The sequence below is a fragment of the Zeus faber genome (genome assembly GCF_960531495.2).
Source record: "Zeus faber genome assembly, chromosome: 10".
Lineage (NCBI taxonomy): Eukaryota > Metazoa > Chordata > Actinopteri > Zeiformes > Zeidae > Zeus > Zeus faber.
The window spans coordinates 21,026,761-21,048,037 of NC_137199.1; the positions used below are offsets into that span (position 1 = coordinate 21,026,761).

General features: G+C 42.9%; 1 protein-coding gene across 1 annotated transcript; it reads right to left on the minus strand.

Moving 5' to 3' along the window:
• Positions 1-1,347: 1,347 nt before the first annotated feature.
• On the minus strand, positions 1,348-2,789 carry LOC307235931 (homeobox protein MSX-2-like; the record flags this gene model as incomplete). Its single annotated transcript, XM_080008190.1, has 2 exons — positions 1,348-1,793; positions 2,513-2,789. The coding sequence occupies 2 exons, from the start codon at positions 2,787-2,789 to the stop codon at positions 1,348-1,350; spliced, it is 723 nt and encodes a 240-aa protein (XP_079864316.1).
• Positions 2,790-21,277: the final 18,488 nt, after the last annotated feature.

The window sequence follows — 21,277 nt, forward strand, 5'->3', positions numbered from 1 at the left end:
TCACGCCGTGATACCCAAATATTATATGGAAACACATGTTTGCAATCTAGTCCCTCTGAGACGTGTTATTTTGCAAAAATGTCCTCTTCTTTCCTCGTGAACATAACGCGGGCTACTATCTTCACAGTGGACATTTGGCTCTTTAAATGTTGATTAGAGAGCACCGCACACTTGGCCACCCAGGCCACCCCTCGCACATGCTGTGTATCCTGGACCATTTGCATTTTCTACGCCTTTTCGAATTCGTAAACCTGTCACACTTTTGTCGTTGCTTAGTTTTCCAAACATTCTCGCCTTTATCCACAAATGAGCTCATGAAGCCAAACAGCTGGGCGAGATGGTCACACTGCGTGCGGCGGCGCCAAACCCAACCGCGGCAATTCGATACGTCTGCGAGGGACGACGGGCGTCGAGGCTTTCGATTCTTGTGTCCTTGTGTCCTTCACAGGTTAAATGATGTAACCGGGATGTAAACATGTTTCACTTGAGATGGGAGGGAACCTGAGCTCTGACTGCGAGTGGTTCGGCGGGACCATAAAAAAAATTTGTAGCTTGCCTTAATAAGTGCCGAGGGTATTTACGAGTCGTTTTAAAGATCACCAACTCTTATTGGTAGGCTTGGTTGTAGGCCGGTTGTTTGTCGTGTTCTACTGTGCACTAAATGTTTTTAATCAGGAAAGCACATGTAGATAATACACACTATTCATCTACATTGATGTGTTGTTTGTATTTTATTAAGTACACACAAATGCAATTGTTCACCATTTCTATGTTTTTCTTTGGAACCAATATGAGGGGGAAAAAAAAAAAATGAACGTATGGGTTTGAGAATTCAAGCTTTTTTTTATATGAAATTTCAAAACGTTCAACTTTAGGACGACTATCGTGATAAAATGCCAACAGATATGATAAACAGAGTAAGGAATCAGGCAGGATATACTGGGACCGAAGTAGGTGTGCATCCATCAGTAATACACATAAGAGAGGGATAACAAATTGTTATGGCCACATAAACATAATAATATGGTATTCATTTCTATAATGAAAAAATAGAGGTCAATGGGCTTGGCAAACAGGTTAAACTGCAAATTTGCAGCATGGGTAAAACACATTGATTGAAAAGGTAAGAAACACAAGAACGTTCTCCTGAAATAAATATCAGGGCAATTAGACAAAAGATTCAAACCCACTTCGGCCCTTTCCTGACAAGCAATTATTGCATTTGGGCTAAGGTGCATCAATTTAGGATATTGCAAATGCTGCCAACCCTCCCACCCCCACGCCTCATGAATACACAATGAAACCCAGGAGCTGCGGCACAGCTCCATCTGTGCAGACCAGCGTCTCTCAGGAGAGGTGAAACAGGCCGTAGCCCACCGGGATGGTGTACATGGCCAGGTGCGCGGGGAGGAACGGGCTGCGCCCGTAGGGGTAACCCTGTCCGTACTGCACCGAGGACCTGGGCTGGGGGCTAACGCCGAATGGGAAGGGAAAGGCGGAGAGGCCCGGCGCGAACACCGCTTTGGTTCCCACGCTTGCGCTCATTTTGAGTTTCTCGACCTCGGCCTCTTGAAGCCTCTTGGCTTTCGCCCGTCGGTTCTGGAACCAGATCTTCACCTGCGTCTCGGACAGCGCCAGCGTGGAGGAGAACTCCGCCCGCTCGGCAATCGACAGGTACTGTTTCTGTCGGAATTTCCGCTCCAGCGCCAGGAGCTGGCAGGTGGTGAAGGGCGTTCTGGGCTTACGGTTGGTCTTGTGTTTCCGCAGGGAGCACACTGCAGGACTCAGCTGCCCTAGACGTGCAGGGGAGAGCGCAACAAGCAAAGAAAAATGGGTTGCGGCTTTTTTGTGTCGGCATCTCATTTTCATACACAGCGCACGGGGTCACGGGAGAATATAATCAAAGATATGAACACGCAATGGAAAAATAATGAATGGCTTCGTTATGATAAAGTGGAAATCCATGAGATCCTCTGTGCTGGGTGACGCACTGCAAGTCCCAGAATTCCAGGCGAAAGGGCCGACTTTCGTTTTGCTTTTGCACTTCCGACATCTATCCTCGAGAGTTCGCCTTTTTTGATCGATGGATTTGTTTTTGTTTTTTCTTGGACACTTGCGGGAAAGGGGGCGGGATAGTCTTCCATCCGAGAATGCTGTTCTTTTTTGTCAGTGTTCATCCGTATTTACAGTTTACCGACGGCGACTATCTAAACTGGTTTACCAAATTGACAGCGGCTGTCATGCCCAATCGGTGCATTCTTGCTGGGAAAGGCGGACCCCCCCCCCCAACTACAAATTTAAACAGCACATAGCGGAGGGTATACATAATGAAAATACATTTAATGGCGGTGTGTGTAAAGTGCCATCTAAATAAATATGGAATTAATTTCAAATATGGGATTTAAAAAAATAATAATAATCGAATGGATTCCCACTTTAATCATTGATGCTTGACTGAAACATTTCTCAATATAAATTAAAAATATATATTTTATTCCTACTAATTACTTACGGGCTGGGGTGGACATCCAAGGCGCACAGCCCCCTGGGTGAGAAAGATGTGACTTGACAGCAAAACGCGGTGGAACCTCGTCCGGGCGGTGGCGCTGGCATCGTCCTTTATCCGAACACCGGCTTCCCCGCGGAGCCGGGACGCGACGCGAGGGCCCCTGGTCCGCAATCAGCGCCTCCACGCTGAAGGGCAGGCGGGACACCTGCGCGGCGGACGCCGTCACCCGGCGCCGGTCCTCGTCCGCCAGCCCGTCCCTGGAGTCCACGGAGGAAGTCATGCCGTTCCCGAAGGTGACATCTGTCAACGGGCGCACACAAACTCCCCGCAGGAACAAACTTTGCGGCAGTGGGAAAACTTTGTGCGGCGCCGCGACCTGGTGCGCGTCCGCCGTCGGCTCCGGGGAAGGCTTGTGATTGGACGGCTGGTCGGGGGAGGGGGCGGGGCCACGGCCGGTCACGCCCCCCCATCCTACGTCCCCCCCCCAACCGCACAGGTAAACATCAGCCTCATTTACCACCAATTAACTTTGATCTTTGCTCTAGTGCTGCCACTCCCTTCTCTGTTTTATTCTACTGTACATTCAGTTTTATTCTCTGTTTATTCCTTTCTTCTTTTTCCATCGAATTCTCTTCTTTTTCTTGTAACAAGGCAAGAAAATACATATATATTTGATATAAAACAATATGAGACATTGCTGAGCTCTCCTTGCCCGCTCCCACCTCCCGAACCCACTCTGGAAGGAAAACAGAGGCTGAAAAGGACTGATGATCCCGAGCTGTCCCTACAAGAACCAATTACTCCGTCTGACTAATTACCCAAAGAAAGCACTGTGCCCTATAATTGGGAATTAGGTGGATATTGTACCAATTAATTAATGATGATACACTCTAACCCACACTGGCTGGAACTATAACCAAAATTGTGATATTTTTCATACATAAATAAAATCACCCATGTAGCCATAAAGAATAGCAACATTGAACGAAGAACGGGGCCTTAAAAGACAACACAATCAACAATCAACCAAGAATCCAAGTGCGGTGGAAAAAACGTGCGCGTGAGCGGCGTCAGATGAGCCGTTTTTCCCGCGCACGGCAGGTTGTGCACAGTCAGAAAGGCCAAGCCGCAGCTCACTCCTGCCCTGACCCGTCGAACCTGGCACACTTGTTGTGGGAGTAATCACAATGGTAATCAATAAGACTTAGGGAGCCTTTAAAGTTTCGAAGCGAGCCGTGCACTTACCATGCACTTGGAGTTAGAGGCAGTTGGAAGATGGATTATGGTTTTGGGTAGGCTTTAAAATGACTGTCATTACATTGTTATTATTAACACCTTGTAATTAGGCCTGTGGAATCCGGTTCTTTTAAGCAGGATTTAACGGTAATGATGGAAAATTGCTACCTTCCTGAGGTGTGTGGCGCCCGCTGCGATTAGTCCAAGTCTCTGCTCTTTCTTAGTGGAGACAGAGGCTTCCTACGCCTGTTTGAAGCTCATACCTGTAGGGCTCTGCAGCATTAGGAAACATCATGAGAAAACGACAGGGACTCTCCTGTGCCTACTCAGCGCTTTTAATAACTGGGCACTCGCCAGCTGAGTGAAATCAAAGTTCAGAAGAGAAGGTAAAGAGTTCATCAAGCTATTAAAGTTTCATTTCAACTGACTATTATTGACCTATCCTCGTTGAGAGAAAAGATAGCCGGCGCGATACGTGCCTGGGCAAAACATCTGCATGTGGGTAAAGTAAGGTTCAGGGTGAAGTTGCCCAAACACATACAGTAAAGCTAATTGCCACTTTGGTCAATGTTTTCACTGACCGTCACTCCATTACTCCATGGATCCCTGATATTCTCTCTCTCTCGCTCTCTCTCACACACATAGGCGCACACGCACGCGCGCGCACACACACACGCACTCACACAAAGTACACATGTAAAGTGCCTGCTGAGAGCTTCGGCCAGTGCTCTGTGATCAGGCCCCAAAGCCCCAAAGAGGCGAAGGCTGTGTTCTCTGTAATCAACAGGATTACAGCGGTGTGAAGGCCCCCACCCGGCCCCCTCAGCATCATTAGGCTCCGTATAAAATGAGGTATTCACAGCATGGACTCGCTCTCCTGCAGGCACATGCAAATCAATTAGAGAGAATCTCCAGCATAAACTTGTAGCGGTCGTGGTCGTAGCGGTTCCTCGGTTCCTTTGGTTTCAATTAAGGCGTCGTAAATATGTAGAGAAGAAGATGTCGAGGGCGTCAAACGACCGTGGAAGTCATATAATCACAGGCTTTACCATAAGGATGTCCAGATGATTGACCAGTGACTTTGTGGCATGCTTGGCACAGTATAACAAATAAGTTGCTTCCCCCTCTCTTCCATCGCTGTATTCTTGGTTCAAAATGACAATTTTGTCATCGCTGGTGCCGTAAATACTTTTTTTTTAAGCAGCAGCATTCAAGACCGACGTTATATGATGCAGCATCCATTATTTAAGAGACGGTGTGCAGGATCTGGTATAAACAAGAAGATCCACCAATCCACAATTCTATAGACCCAGGGCCTTGGCTACTAGAGGGGCTCGTACATCTGCTTCTTAAGAAAAAGAAGGAAGACAATAATGAGTTTTAGAGTGCTATTATGACTCACGGCAACACATGGCTGCTATTTGGCAGAACAACATAGTGTAGGTTTGAAAAAAGAGAATAAAGGTTTTTGCTGGGCCAGTGAAAGTATTGGGGCCAGCAGAACACCAACAACAATGGCAGGCCTATACCTACTACCTCTTCTAGCCTACACTAGCCTACAATTTGTACATGAATGAGACCAATTAAACTATAATGATTATGCAATGTCAGCTCACGGTGAGGAACCTGCTGTTCAGCAAAGATTATACCAGGTGAGCGTCTCATGCATTGATGTCACCCCCCTATATCCATGCTCTGAGTACCTTACAGTGCGTGCAAATGCAACACCACCTATAATTTGCCTCCGCTGTAATTTGTGTGGTTGCTCTCACCATGGGGCCATTGAGCCCAATTAGCTTCTGACCTGTCTGTCCCATCCGCTGGTGTCAGTGTGGAGGTTTCCCTGCTGGGGCAGGCGGAGGCTCTGTCCAGGTTCACTGTGGGGAAGCGTTGGACAGCCCTGGTGCCCCTGCGCAATCCCCTCGAAAGGTTACAAGCTGAAGATCTGTAACTCAGCAGATCTTCAGCTTGTGCCGATTACCCCAAACACCAATTAGCTCAGCTCTCTTCTCTTCTGCCCTGTTTCATCCAGAACAGATCTGCTGGCGACAAGCACGAGACTACAGAGGCCGCTGCAAGAGGGTTGGATACTCGAAAATGGCTGTTGTTGATGATCTTGAAACAAAGCTGCTATTAAGGGAACCCTTACAGTCCCACTTTTACCTTAGCATCTACATTAACTTAAACATGCCACAAGCCAGGCTTCCTTTTGGGGAAAACTCCTTGTGGAATAAAATATCTAAAGGCGTTATTTTGACTTTAACTTGCAAGGGCACAAGAGAGGCTAGAATTGGATCTTCTTAGGCTTATCCCATTGTGCTGTGTTCCACTGGCCATCCACCCATCCTTCCATTTTATTCACCTGCTAATCGTGTTCCAGTGGATTTCACAAAAGGTCCTATAATTATAATAATAATAGTCATCATGCAGTACGGACACAAAAGAAAAGGACGGTTCCTCCAAAGGTTCTGTGGTGCGTAGACGTCTTCTGTGACCGATAATAGTCTTCGGGGTTTGGTACGAGTCAGCACAGAATGAGTTACAGTTTTCCGAGTTTCCTTTAAACACAGCATCGGCTCATGTTATTTGTCTACGTGTCGCAAATGGCTGGATGCGAATGAGTTCTGAGAGATGAAGCTTGGACTTATATAACTTCCCGGCAATAACAATAGGGAAGCTTAACTATTTGAGTAGAACGTTTTTGGGGGTTCATAAAATAATTTAGCAGCCAATCTAAAGCAAAAATACTGTACATTAAGTAAAACATTTTGAAACACCACATAAATTGGCAAGTATAGTAGTAGTGTATTATATAAGTGAAATGCATAAAAAACTGTATTATAAGGATAAGATAAAGTGTCTAAATATTAAATGAAGTTCTAAATGGGTTTAAACCTCAGCAACCCATAGTTTTTTTTACTGTAGCCATAACAAGCCAATCAAGACACGAAGGCTCAATATTTCATCTCTCGACAGTCAAAATAAACCTGCTAAAAAGGCTCATTAAAGAAGGGCTTCAACATAACCAAAGTTTGATGCAGTTTTAAGTACAGGCTCGCATGGATTAAAGCTAAAAGTAAAATGAGTTCTGAGGGTTTTTTTTTCCCAAATCCAAAGCCACTGAGAGAAAGAAAGGATTCTGAGTAATACGGAAGCACAGATGAGATTCGTGCGTTTGAAGGTAAATTAATGTAAACTGGAGAGCCTGGCTGTCCTGGATGAGGATAACCCAAATTTCATTACACTCCCCTGAGGCTCATTTAAATGGATTTAGGCCTATTTTGCAGTATCCATAATGAGTATATTTAGAGTTCACCACATATTAAAATTAAAACTTCAAATGTCAAAATCCAGGAGCAAAAGATAAGCGACAGGACCACAATGGAACTATGAGTAATGATAATGTCAAATATAAATGGTTTAATCTCAAATCAAAACACTCTGCTGTCCAGGGTAGATTTCTGAAATACTGAGGATGCTGTCATGGCTTCATTGTTTGTTGCTGGATCTTTTCATTGCATTTTCTTGCTTTTATATTGCAATTTGTTGCACTTGCTTGCAATCCCTAATGTTAAATACCAAAACAAAATAAATCCCTTGAACGACAAAGGCATTACAGTTAAATCCCTGCCTTATCGCCACTTTTTTTTTTTCATGTTTAATGTCTAATAGATATATGGCATATTTACTGACAGGCTCTTCTACTGTAAAAAACTAAGGATGTTATATCCAGCAATACTCACTACTCATACTGTATGTATAATGTAAAGGTCACACCCATATAGTTGTGGAATCCATTCCCACCCTCCATATAGTGTTGGGATTAAAATTAGGACACAATTCAGACCCGCTGCTCTGGAGCTCCAAGCGAACTCCGTGTGTGAAGACACAAACACGGAATACGTTTTAGACTGTATTTGACTCCTTCAGTTTGTGTGTTAGGAGGGCTGCCTCGACTGTCGCAGGAGGTACACGGTTAGATGCAACAGACCGTGTTTATATTTACAAAGGGCGGGAGAATAAAATATCAAACGAAACGCCCCGCCAAGGTTAAGCAGATAAGACAATATACACACACACAGGCTCACACACACCCACGCACACACACACACACACACACACACACACAGTTTGCAAACAAATTGGATGATGTCACAAAGTGTCTTACACCACAAACTCATCTCACTCCACCACCCGACCGGAAGATTTAGAACGTTGGCGTGTGGGCGACGCGCAAACATTTGGCTACTCCCGGTCCGATTTTGTTGGTTTTCCCACCATTTCCTTCTGCGCATGTGGATCGATTTGTGTGAAACTTGAACCACGAGATGTCAGCGACGTACCGGTTCTAACGACACCTCAACCGTGTCCGCAGCTGCAGCTGTTGTTCCGTTCCAGACAGTTTTAGCCCGAAAAGTGCCAGGGGGAATAAAAATAATAATAATCCAAACAATAACAATAGCGGTCCATCCCTACAGGATGGACCAATAATAATAATAATAATAATAATAATAATTTTCCCTTTTTCCTCTCTATTCTGTAGACCCATGCAGCCATACCGCTTTTTAATCTGAAGTAACCCAACTCAAGGCCCTTGTTGGTGAACTTGTGCTCTGCTGTACTCCGTGTTCCCTCGCTCTGCTTAAAAGTAAACCCCATGGCCCTGAGCTTGCTTTTCTCTTCTATTTTTACGTTTTTCCCTCCTCTCCCCCTCTCGCAGACACACACGGAGGCACCATCTGCAGTGAGTGAGAGCGGCGCCTTCCGCATGGCTGTGCCGGCTCCTCCAGGCGCATGATTACACACCGTAGAGCTGCTGGATCCAGGTGACCTCCGCCAAGCTGCTCCGCTCACATCACGGGAAGTATTTATTTGAACGCTCAGACATTCCGACACTGTAAAAAATTTTAATTCAATGATAAAAAAAACGAAAACAACACAACATAATGACAATTATGGCGTCTTTCCACAAAAATGGTGGTGTAGACTTAAGTCCCTTTCTCTCTTCACTTTTGTAGAAAACCCAACTGTCTGTTGAATAAACCTTATTCATCTGCCAAATAATACATTTTACAAATATATCACATTCACATGGGTCCCTAGACTAGATTGAATTCCCGGTAATAGCAGTGCAGATGTACTCTATGTGCATGCAGGCTGATAAGAATGAATGAATGTAGAGTGTATTTTGTTTTTTCTTACTTGTTTGTATTGTGTTAAAAACTAAAAACCATAATGAACTATAAATCATAAAATAAAAAACGAAAAAACTAAATAAGGCACAGCCTTCTCTGTTCTTCTCCTGTTTGGCTGCAAGTGAGAGATTAGTCTCAACAGTTTGTTTGTGGCTGGAGATAAGGTTTTCCACATGTTGACCTAATTAGGACCAATAAATGTGCATGACATCATGAAACTGATTGCAGGCTCATCTGGGATCGACACCTACGTAAAAAAATAAAATAATAATTACCGGGCAATTCACCCACGCTGTTGTTTAAAAAGTGCAGTTTGTTTTTGTGCCCCTAAATATGCGTTTAGAATTCTCCGAGGGCAGATATGGAGGAGTGTGAAGACGCTGTCAAGACGTGTTACTTTAATGACGCTAATGAAAGCGGTGATCAGGATCGCTGCAGTAAGGTCATCAAATAACCTTTATGGAAACCTGTTTAAACATTTCATCCATAGGACGAACAAGCCATTTTTTTTAAGTTACTAGTACTTATAGTTTAGTTACTAGTTGCTTTTCCAACAGTTACGAGTAACTACAAACCCCAATTCCAATAAAGTTGGGACGCGGTGTAAAATGTAAATAAAAACAGAATACAATGATTTGCAAATCCTTTTCAACCTATATTCAATTGAATACACTACAAAGACAAGATATTTAATGTTCAAACTGATAAACTGTATTGTTGTTTTGCAAATATTCACTCATTTTGAATTTCATGCCTGCAAACACGTTCCAAAAGAGCTGGGACAGGGGCATGTTTACCACTGTGTTACATCATCTTTCCTTTTAAGCACGCTCAATAAGCGTTTGGGAACTGAGGACACTGATCGTTGAAGCTTTGGAGTTGGAATTCCTTCCCGTTCTTAATGTACGACTTCAGTTGCTCAACAGTCCAGGGTCTCCGTTGTCGTGTTTTGCACTTCATAATGCGCCACACATTTTCAATGGGAGACATGCAGGCAGGCCACTCTTTTACTACGAAGCCACGCTGTCGTAACGCATGCAGAATGTGGCTTGGCCTCGTCTTGCCGAAATAAGCAGGGACGTCCCTTTCTGGGTGTTGTTGATATGTGGCTTTCGCTTCGCATGGTAGAGTTTTTACTTGTACTTGTAGATATAGCGACGAACTGCGTTAACTGACAATGGTTTTCCGAAGTGTTCCTGAGCCCACGTGGCAATATCCTTTACAGAATGTCGGTTTTTAACGCAGTGCCGCCTGAGGGATCGAAGGTCACGGGCATTCAGTGTTGGTTTTCGGCCTTGCCGCTTACGTGCAGAGATTTCTCCAGATTCCCTGAATCTTTTGATGATATTATGGACTGTAGCTGATGCAATCCCTAAATTCCTTGCAATTGTACGTTGAGAAACGTTGTTCTTAAACTGTTGGACAATTTGCTCACGCGGTTGTTCACATAGTGGTGAACCTCGCCCCATCCTCGCTTGTGAACGACTGAGCCGTTCGGGGATGCTCCTTTTATACCCAATCATGACACTCACCTGTTTCCAATGAACCTGTTCACCTGTGGAATGTGTGGTGTTTTTTGAGCATTCCTCAACTTTCCCAGTCTTTTGTTGCCCCTGTCCCAGCTTTTTTCTGGACGTGTTGCAGGCATGAAATTCAAAATGAGTGAATATTTGCAAAAAAAACAATACAGTTTATCAGTTTGAACATTAAATATCTTGTCTTTGCAGTGTATTCAATTGAATATAGGTTGAAAAGGATTTGCAAATAATTGTATTGTTTTTATTTACGTTTTACAAAACGTCCCAGCTTCATTGGAATTGGGGTTTGTATTTTTGTTGTACTAGTCCAAATGTATAAGGTATTAGTACTTATTTATTAGATACTAGTAACAATTCCAATGTTACTAATAACTTAGACAATTTGGACAATTTTGTCATTGAATCCTATGGGGCTCCATGTTTGAAATATTAAACATTTGCCTCTGACTAGTATCTATTCTGATTGTTACCAGTATCTTTTCCAATTTTAATTGATTCATTTTACTCTATCACTATTAATTGAGTACTCGTACTTATTCATTAGGGAGTAGTGCCTTTTCTTGCTGTTGCAATTAACACATTTTGTTTTAGCAGTAACATTTTAAATTCAACTATCAACAAGCTGTTTTGTCTTGTCATTTCTCATGACGGGTAAAAAATACATTGTTACTGGTACAACAAAAAATGTTCCTAGTAACAGCAGGAAAAGTCATTAATGAATAAGTACTAGTGCTCAATTAATAGTGACTCGTAAAATTTGAATAGTTACTATTATCTAATAAATAAGTTACAGTACCTAATACATTTTGACTAATAAAACTAAAATAGTTACTAGTAACTGTTGGAATAGCAACTAAAATATAAGTACTAGGGACTTTTAAAAAGTGATAGTTAGTCCTATGGATTAAATGTTTAAATGGCTTGCCACAGCCATTGCAGCTACGCTGTTTTCAGGGCCTATAAATTGATGCTCCCCCCATAAACCTCCGTGTGCACTTTGCATATATTTTGCATATATCAGTCATTTGACTGACCAAGTGTCCTACCCTTCTCTAACATGGAGGACAGTGACATGATGGGGAGGTGCTGCGTATTATTATAATTATGAATTATATTATTCAGTGTTCTGGATCTCAAGATTTACTTTGGGGTTAGGTCAACAATAACAAAAAAATATATAACACATATACATATATAAGAAGTTAATAACGCATGAATTAGGTAGCAAATAGGTAATATAAACATTTGCAACCTCGATAACATAGAAAGACAGGTTGATGAACATTTTGTTTCAGGTCTGCCTGGGTATGCGCAAGGTATACTGCTATGTTGTGGTCATATCTAATTCTCTCAGTTGAAGATGGAGTTCATAAAACAAAAAGAAAAGCTAAAAATCATGGGAACAAGTCAATCACTATTGGATATGCAGGTAGAAATTACTTCATACACAATACCATTTATTTAGGCTAGGCTAGATACGTTATTCATCCCAGAAGATAAATAATAATAATAATAATAATAATAAATAATAATAATAATAAACCATCTTAAACACAAGAGCATCAGAAGCGTAATTCACTATTTTGGGTTCAGACTTATTTTCATGGCCTCCGGTATACCCAATCTCTTCGCGGACCACTTTATTTTCAGAACAACAAAACCAAACAACAGTGACTTTTTCATTTTGTTGAAATGTTGCCCCTGGCGCCATTCTCTCTCTCTCGCTCTCTCTCTCTCTCTCTCTCTCTCTCTCCCTCCCTCCCTCGCTCCGTCTCTCCATGTAAACAACGCAGCAAGCCGCAGATCCAGGGGCCCGGCAGCGCTGTGGTGGCGAGGTGGAGGCGCCACCACAGCGCTGATTAAAAGGCCTGTTGCTCTCCATGCTTAAAAAACACTCAATACGCCACATGTTCAGTGGTTTGTACTGGGTACGCAGGATGGCTGCTGCAGATCTTGTAACGGTGAATTTCCGTCCAATGTTTTTGTTGCCACCATATGAGGTGTTGGAAAACATAGGCCAACAATTGAACTTTAACTAACTGATATCCTCAGCTGCATTTCCCGCGGCTAAAAAGGCTCGGGAAGCGGAGGGTGTTATCAACGACATCATTTTAAAACCACATCATTCGCACCGACATACATGTACAGTTTGAGAACATACTTGAACGTGGAGAGAGCGATTAGTAGGACGGCGGGTCTTGTCATCAGACGTTTAAAGATTACAGGTTGTAATTCGACACGTTTGAGGGTTTATGGGCGGAGAAAAACATGTGGTCAGGTGTGTGCTGAGGCCGGTGAATCGGTTGTCTTTTTTTTTTTTATCCCGTTTTTGCTTTTTATTTTTATTATTTTATTTCTAAACAAAATGTAACCCAGCCCGAAAAAAAACCTACAAATGAACGGAACATTTTTATACGAACGGAAAATTACTTTTTATGGAAGCCGTTGCCGACGCTGCGATTTCCCTCCGTCAATCTATCCATCCATCAATCCGTTAATCCCTCTGTCTATCTATCCATCCATCACCTCTGTTTTTATTCTTCTTTGTTTTTATGTCTTTTACGCCTCACGGGAAGCACTTCGCACTGCCCCCGTGTATGAACTGTACTATACAAATAAACTTGAATGTACCTTCTAAACACCTTTAAACCATTTTCCCAGCATTGTGAGTTATCAAACACTGTTCCGTTCAGCTCGATGTCACAGGAAATAGTGCGAAGCGACAGTTTGCTGAGCTGGGATTGGTCCGCCGCTATGTCAGTCACCTGCACATTTTCCTTTTTCTTTTTCTCTTTGATGGGACTTGTGCGAAGTCTGGGCAACGTACCCGTCGTCCTGAGAGAAAGATGGACCATGAAAGGCTGAAACAACTGGAGTGTGAACCCATAGGCAATGAGGCCGATCCATCACAACATTAAGAGAGTGGAGAACAATTAAACTAAATTGTCCATGGTTTAACAGCAATTATTTCACTGTTAAAATAACTACACCCACATGTTTCACTCAAGTTAATTTATAAACATAAACCCTGATAAGAGGAACCTTCCAGTCATGGGGAGACGTTCTCCATTAAAAGCCTAAAGTAAGCCGGTTTAAGTCACTTTCCAAAAATATTAAAGTTTTGAGAAAAAAAAAAAAAAAAGTATATCCATTTGAAGCTGGAATCTATAAAATGATCCCTGTGTTTAAAGATCAACTACCATAATTAAATGTTGCTATTATAATCTGTCTTTGGTGACATGTTTCACAGGTCACTGACTTATTCACGTTAAACGGGTGAGAAGACAGAGTTAACAATTTTTCAACTTTTCTGTGAAAGAAAGTTGAGTCATTCAATTGCTTTTTAAATCGTTGTCGACCTAGATGCGAAGTAACCGTCATGCAATAATAATATTTGTGTGTGATTGTGAAATGAATCGGATTATGCATTCTAGCCATTCTGACATGCCTCTAAATCCCTCGCGTTCCTCACGCTCTGTTTAAGTGGGAGGGGCCACGCTTCTCTGAGCCAATGGGGTTTGAGCAAAAGCTCCGGGTTCTTTTTTTCTTCTGCTCATTTCACCTCATCAGTCCATTAAAATCTGTTTCTGATCAAAGTTGAGGTGAGAAATAAGCAATCCAGTTGTTGAATCTTCACTGGTTATTAGATCCACAGGTCCAAACTTAAAATTTCGCTCCGACTTTCATTGGCGTTCTGCAAGCTTTTCGGAGACACAACCGGGACACCGTGGGGAATTTTTTGTTTCATGTAAATGTCAGAAGATAAAATAAATACATGTACAATAAAGACACACTACTTTTACTGATTTTGTTTGGAGAAACGTACAGCGGACTGTGCGCCGCAGCCTCCAGTCTATCTACCGCATACTTCTTTCTTTTTTTCTTTTTTCTAGAAAGAAACGCAGAATTATTTTCAAATACAGTGGTACCTTGATTTACAAGTGCCCTAACATACGAGTTTTCCAAGTAACGAGCCGTCGTTCCATAGATTGTTTTGTACTGATTTGCGAGCAAAAATGTTGGTTAGGAGGAGCGAGCTTCAGGTACGCCGCCGCTAGTTGGAGTGGCGAGCAAATCTGGCCAGCGTCCCGCGTCTCACTCGTTCACTTCACGTGGTTACCTGACCGTGGGAGCATCTCTTTTGTGTTTTGTGCTTTTCGTGCAGTTATTTTGCCAATTTTTTTTTTCTTCTAACCATGGGTCCTAATAGATTAAGTGCTGAGAAGAAGAAGCGGATGATGTCGATTGAATTAAAGTATGAAATCATAGAAAAACATGAGCAAATTCTCTTCGACACTCTTTTATTATGTTTTTATACAATATTTGTTATTTATAAATACATTTTTCTTATTTAAAAACACGTAACAACGTTTTTTGGGGGCTGGAACGGATTAATGGCATTTCAATTAATTTCAATGGGGAAAATTGATTTGCTATATGAGCAGATTGAATTACGAGCTCTGTCACGGAACGAATTAAACTCGTAAGTCAAAGTACCACTGTACTTACATTTCCATCGTCTGCAGTTTCTTCACGGACAGTCTGTATTAATTCCTATTTCTTTCAAAAGATTTGTGCTGGTCTTTCCCAGCGCCGCTTGTTATTCTCCGTGTTATTTCTACAACGGTGGGTGGAGTTGCCCTCCGACGCGGGGCAGGTCCCATTCTACTGTGTCTCAAAATGACGTAGGACTGAAACACGAATCTGAGCGGCTCGCTGAATCCCATGTTTTCTGACAAAGGCAGCAAAAAATAAAAATAAACGGACTGGGTGCTTATTGCACAGTTTTCTGCTCGTAGGTCCACCAGAGACCAAAATGTGTGTGCACAAGCACTGAAAAAGTGAGCTTTTCATAATAGGTCCCCTTTAAAACCAGATAGAGAAGGAGGTGGCGCCATCTAGTGGGGAAAGACAAGAAGTTGTCTCGTTCCCTTTAAACAGAAGACCTTATTTCATCCCTAAACTTGTATTTTTAAAGCCAGAATATGGGTTGTGTGGATATAATAACATTTAATATCATTTGATAACATAACATTCCTTCTGATGAACACAACGTGCGCCTACACACCAGTGAGGGGCTCATTTAACTCCGGACATGTTAGTCTTGCTACGAACTCAGTGAACGGAAATAAACACAACCTCATCCCCTGGGGATAATGTCCGCCTCCGTACAACAGATAAGGGAATTTGCCTTGAGCGAGGTGAAGCGAGTGAACGCTCTCGCCGTGTGACGCGCCCCGGGGCGGGGGTGGTGGGCCCTCTGGTCAGTCAAGACGGCGGCTCCCCCGGGCGAGGGCGGCCAGCCGCTCTCTGATCCGCGCGTTCTCACTCAGCATCCTGGAGATGGTTCTGAGGGCAGCGAGCTTGAAGTTGATGAAGACCCGGGGAGAGACGAAGAGATTAGGAGGGAGGCTGCGGGGAAGGTCCTGCGCGGTGGCCTAATCAGGGCGGATTAAAGGGGCGATTTCATACGCGCGCGCTGATGCCAGATCGGAGTGTCCCTCTATACGAGCCGGTTAAGACGGGACTCTGATCTCACGGTCGGTAGATTGTCGTCATTAAGGTGTGGGGGGACAAAAACAAAACAAAAACAAGGTTTCACTCCATAGTGGGTGAGCACGCCGGCTTGGATTTTAACATACGACTGTACATTTTCCTTCTGGTGCTATGTGTCAAAAATGTACGGCGGTGGTAGTGGCATCACTGTATCGCAGCAGGGACCGTCATAGGAAGGCGTGATTTATGTAAGAAAAAAAAAAAGAACCAGCACCGGGAAACCCGAACATTTCTCAACTCGGAGGCAAAAATAAATAAAAATAATAATCCTCCAATTTCTCCAATCCGCACGTACTTGTTGGGTTGCCCCTGCGACAAAAGCCGATGCTCGACTGGGGGTAGACCATGCTTCCCGTTGCAGCAAGTCAAAGTGAAATTAATTCTGCCTCTTTAAATATGAGGACGAATAGCATCTCCTACACTTAGCCCCGTAGTATTATTTACTATTACTAATATCCCTTCTCCCGATCAGTTGACATTAATATTCACCCATTTTGAGCCAGGTGTGAGCGCGGCCCCAGTGTGACACGGTGCCTTTACCTTTTTAGTCGATGTTTTCTGCCGTGCGGTCCTTGCAGAAAAAGTGAACATGTCTCCACGCACTTGGCCAGGCAAAGCTGAAATGACAACGACTGAGCGTTGAACAAGAAGTGGGACGTAAGATAGTTTTGTCGAAATCACTTGCTACGGCCGATCGGTGCGTTCCTACCGGGGGGAGAGGCGGACCCCGCCACATAAAAATGGATGTATGCGTAATGTAATGTAAATAAATCGATTCTTCTCGAGTGCCTGCTATATAAATATGGGAGGAATATAAAATATTGGGGATTTGTTTTGGGGTTTTTTTCCAAAACAAAATAATGTCACGGATTACCACTTTAAACTAGGACTGAACTAGAGGGAAACGTTACAGGGGCCGGTCGGGTGGGTGCCCTCCTCTTCCTCCCGGGCGGCCCTCTTCATTCTGGAGCCTCTGAGCTGACTCGCGGGGGGTCTGGTGGATTTGTTACAGACTTTTCCTCCGTCCTCCTCCTTCCCTCTCCCGAGTTTGTCCTCCTTGTTGGACGGCCGACCCTCGCCGCCAGCCGGGGGAAGCTCCACCTGATATTCCGTCGGCCTGTCGTTCCTTCGACCGCCGTCTGGCTGCGAGCCGAAGCGAGGGACATAAACGGCCTTCACACCACGAGGCATCCCTCCCCGTCTCCGTCGCTGGCGTGTCGAAGTGCCTGTAGAAACGTGTAGAAACGTGTAGAAACGTGTAGAAACGTGTGGAAATGGCGGTTCGCCTGAAGTGAAGGCTTGTCGGCCGGGCGCGTGTCAGTTCCGCTCCCGGCCAGCAGGGGGGGAGCGATGTCTCTGACGTCACTAGTACTAGGGCCGCTCCGCGACTGCGTGTTGTGCCGGGGGCCACATTTCCACTACCTTGTTTAGGGGTCCAACTCTTTCATTTTATTTATATATATATATATATATATTTTTTTTTTTTTAGTTGAAACAGTGATGCTAATTGTGAAACAACGAAAAGGGAAATGCGGCAACCTCACATGCAGAGTGTATTTTTTTGAACGTTACTCTCATATTGATTTATACAGCTTCTGCATAACCATGTGTGTTGCTGTATGCGTGTATTGTGAGGCATTACATTCATCTATGAACTATGAACATGAAGCATTCTTTAAATTTACCTATCAAGTTGTTGATCCGGTGTTTGATAATATGCAAATGCAGTATATGCAAACAACATTAAGACTACAAAAACATACACACATTATATATGTATATACAGTATATAATGTTTAGTTGTTTGCCTAGGCTGTAGCTTAGTCCTCAGTGTGTGCTTGTGAGATGGTTTTATTTAAAAAAAATTTTTGACCAAAACCACCTGCCTAGCTCCCCCTCATGCGGCCAAAACAGCTCTGACCCATCAAGGCATGGACTCCACAAGACCTCTGAAGGTGTCCTGTGGTATCTGGCACCAAGTTGTTAGCAGCAGATCCTTTAAGTGCTGGATGTTGGAAAGTGGGGCCCCCATGGATCCGGCTTGTTGTTCCAGCACATCCCACAGATGCTCCGTCGGATTGACATCTGGGGAATTTGGAGGCTGAGTCAACACCTTGAACTCTTCGTCATGTTCAAACCATTCCTGAATAATTTTTGCAGTGTGCCAAGGCACATTATCCTGCGGTTATCAGGGAACACGGTTGCCATGAAGGGGCGTACTTTGTCTGCAACAAGTGTTTAGGTAGGTGGAGCGTGTCAAAGTAACATCCACATAAAAGCCAGGACCCCAGGTTCCCCAGCAGAACATTGCCCAGAGCATCACACTGCCTCCAGGTAAACAACGCGCACACACACGACCATCCACATATTGTAAACGAAGAAAACGTGATTCATCAGACCAGGCCACCTTTTTCCATTGTTCCATGGTCCAGTTTGGACGCTCACGTGCCCATTGTAGGTGCTTTCGGCGGTGGACAGGGGTCAGCATGGACACTGACTGATCGGCGGCTACACGGCCCCATACGCAGCAAGCTGTGATGCACTGTCTTCTGACATCTATCATAGCAGAATGAACTTTTTCAGTAATTTGTGCTGTAGTATCTCTTCCGTGGGATCGGACCAGGGGGGCCCATGACCCGGTGGCCAGTTCACCGGTTGTCCTTCCTTGGACCACATTTGATAGGGCCTAACAACCGCACCCCACACCACCTGCCGATTTGGAGATGCTCTGACCCAGTCGTCTAGCCATCACAATTTGGTCTTTGTCAAAGTGGTTCAGATCCTTACGCTTGCCCATTTTTCCTGCTTCCAGCACATAAACTTCAAGAACTGACTGTTCACTTGCTGCCTCATATATCCCACCCCTTGACAGGTGCCAGTGGAACGATATGATCCATGTTATTCACTTCCCCTGTCAGTGGTTTTAATGTTGTGGCTGATCGGTGGATGTTCAGCTCATGTTTGGCGAGTGATCAGAAGCAATGCCTGACACAATCTTGAGCCTGTAAATACTTCAGACCCAATGTCATTTAGATTTTTTAGTTGTTTTTTTTTAAACTAGGTATACACACAGACTAAAGATTCTCTAAGCCCTCATTTGGAATTGAAATTAAAAAAGATGTAATTCCATCTACTTTGACATCGTTGCGCAAATTCTTTTGTCACAGTTATTTTATTCATTCAACATCTCACATTACAAATACTTCAAATGTATGCATACAGTTATAAATAGTTGGCTGCAAATGAATATATGACAATAGATCTTCCATCTTACTTCAATACTACGAGCCAACCATAAAAACTGACGTCTGTATTTTAGCACAACTTAATCAGAAGGAAAATATAAAAATCAGAAATTATAAATGTGAAATGACTTAATAAAAATCAAAAGAGTAAAAAAAAAGTTAATAAATAAAACATTGCCAGCATACAATTAAAAACTATTGAAAATTTGCAATCAAGTAATACTAGCAAACATATCAATATTATTTTTCATCCGAAAATGTGGAGCACAATACAGCAATTAGAAAACTAGACACGAGAGGTTTAACACATCACCCCAAAAAGAAGAAGAAAAAAAAAAAAATAGATAACAAATCTGATCAAAATTAAAGATATACATTTCAATTGAAAATATAGCAAATGCTAAATACATTATCGACCTAGTATTTACAATGTTTTCAATCACAGTAGCATGGTAGTAGCAAAATAAGTAAATAAAAGCACAAAAAACAACTAAATGTTTAAAAATAAAATTCAGGTATAAATTAAAAAGAACTTTTTTTTTTGTTTATTTTTTTTTCCCCTCTTACAGACACCAGCATGATTTATTTAATTTTTTTTTCTCATAAAACAAATAACGTGTGAACGATCGAATGATCCGTCGTGGATTAATGACTTTGCACTGCAGCGACTTCTTTCTGGAAAGAATAAGTATTGCACATAATGGCTCAAAGTTAACTTGCAACATTAATCACATTCAGGTCGTGTTTTCCTGAAGCATGCCACATCACAAAGGGAAGGGGAAGGGGGGTGTCAAGTGATCCACTCTCTCCACTTAAAAAAAACAACAAAAAAAACAAAAACAAAAAAAACAATCGTTCCTAGCGAGTGTCCTGCACGTTTCACAAAACTCCTCCACGTGTTGTCGCCATGCGTGTGTATATATATGTGTGTGTGTGAGAGAGAGGCGTGTGAAGAGACAAAAGAAGTCATCGACGGGGAGAGAGAGGGGCTGTGTGTGTGTGTGTGGGGGGGGGGGGGGGGGGTATAAGGGCGATCTAGTGCATTGCAATAGGTCCTGCGGTTAACACTAGCCATGTTATTTTGTTTTTCATAATCATGCATGCCAAGAATAACTAGAACTCAGAAGCAGCCCCAGAAAGAAGATCTAAATATTTAAACAGCCGTCATTCATCCCGGTGATACGAGGGAAGATTTCACGTCCACTCGAAAGCCAAAAAAACATTTACCTTATGATATTGTCATTGACTACAACTACAAGCAAAATATCAGAATATATCTTCAGAGACTATCAAAATCCATTTAGAAAGGTCTTTCCATGCCTTAGGATCCTGTAATAATGTTGATTAGGACTGAGAATAAGTTGTATAATGGGTTTTCTTTTTTTCCCCTCTTTTTTCCCTCCCCTCTACAGAATCACACCAACGCACCAAACAATTGAGATTTATTAGCACTTAAATATATAAAAAGCTAAATCGAAAATTATATTAATATTTTTTTTATTTTAAATTAAGGTTTACCATAAATGCAGATCTCTTAGTAACAAAAGGTACAAAAATTATTTTTCACCAAGTGAAAAAAAATGAGGTATTGCAAAAGGAGTTCTCCCATCTGTGAAAAATGTGCCTAAAATGACTATTGAAAAAAATATTTAGAAAAGTAGTGCATAATAAATGTATATATGTTCATGACAAAATAATCGGCTATAAAACACTGTACAAAAATCAGCAGGCCATGTATAAAATAATATATTTATCTCTGTGACAGCAAGTTTCTTCAAAGTGTCCAGCTACGACTGTTTTCCCCACCCACGACGCCAGTGACGGGGGCTCCAGTGGCGGTGGAGCGTGGACAGCGCAGGGAGACCGGACCGAGCCTTCCCACTGGTTTACACTACATTAGCATGTTCACTTCCAGTGCTAATATCCCTGACAAGATAAAGTGAGCAAACACCACTGCCAATACCTGAGCCCTGCGGGGCCGTTTCTCAACGCTCCGAA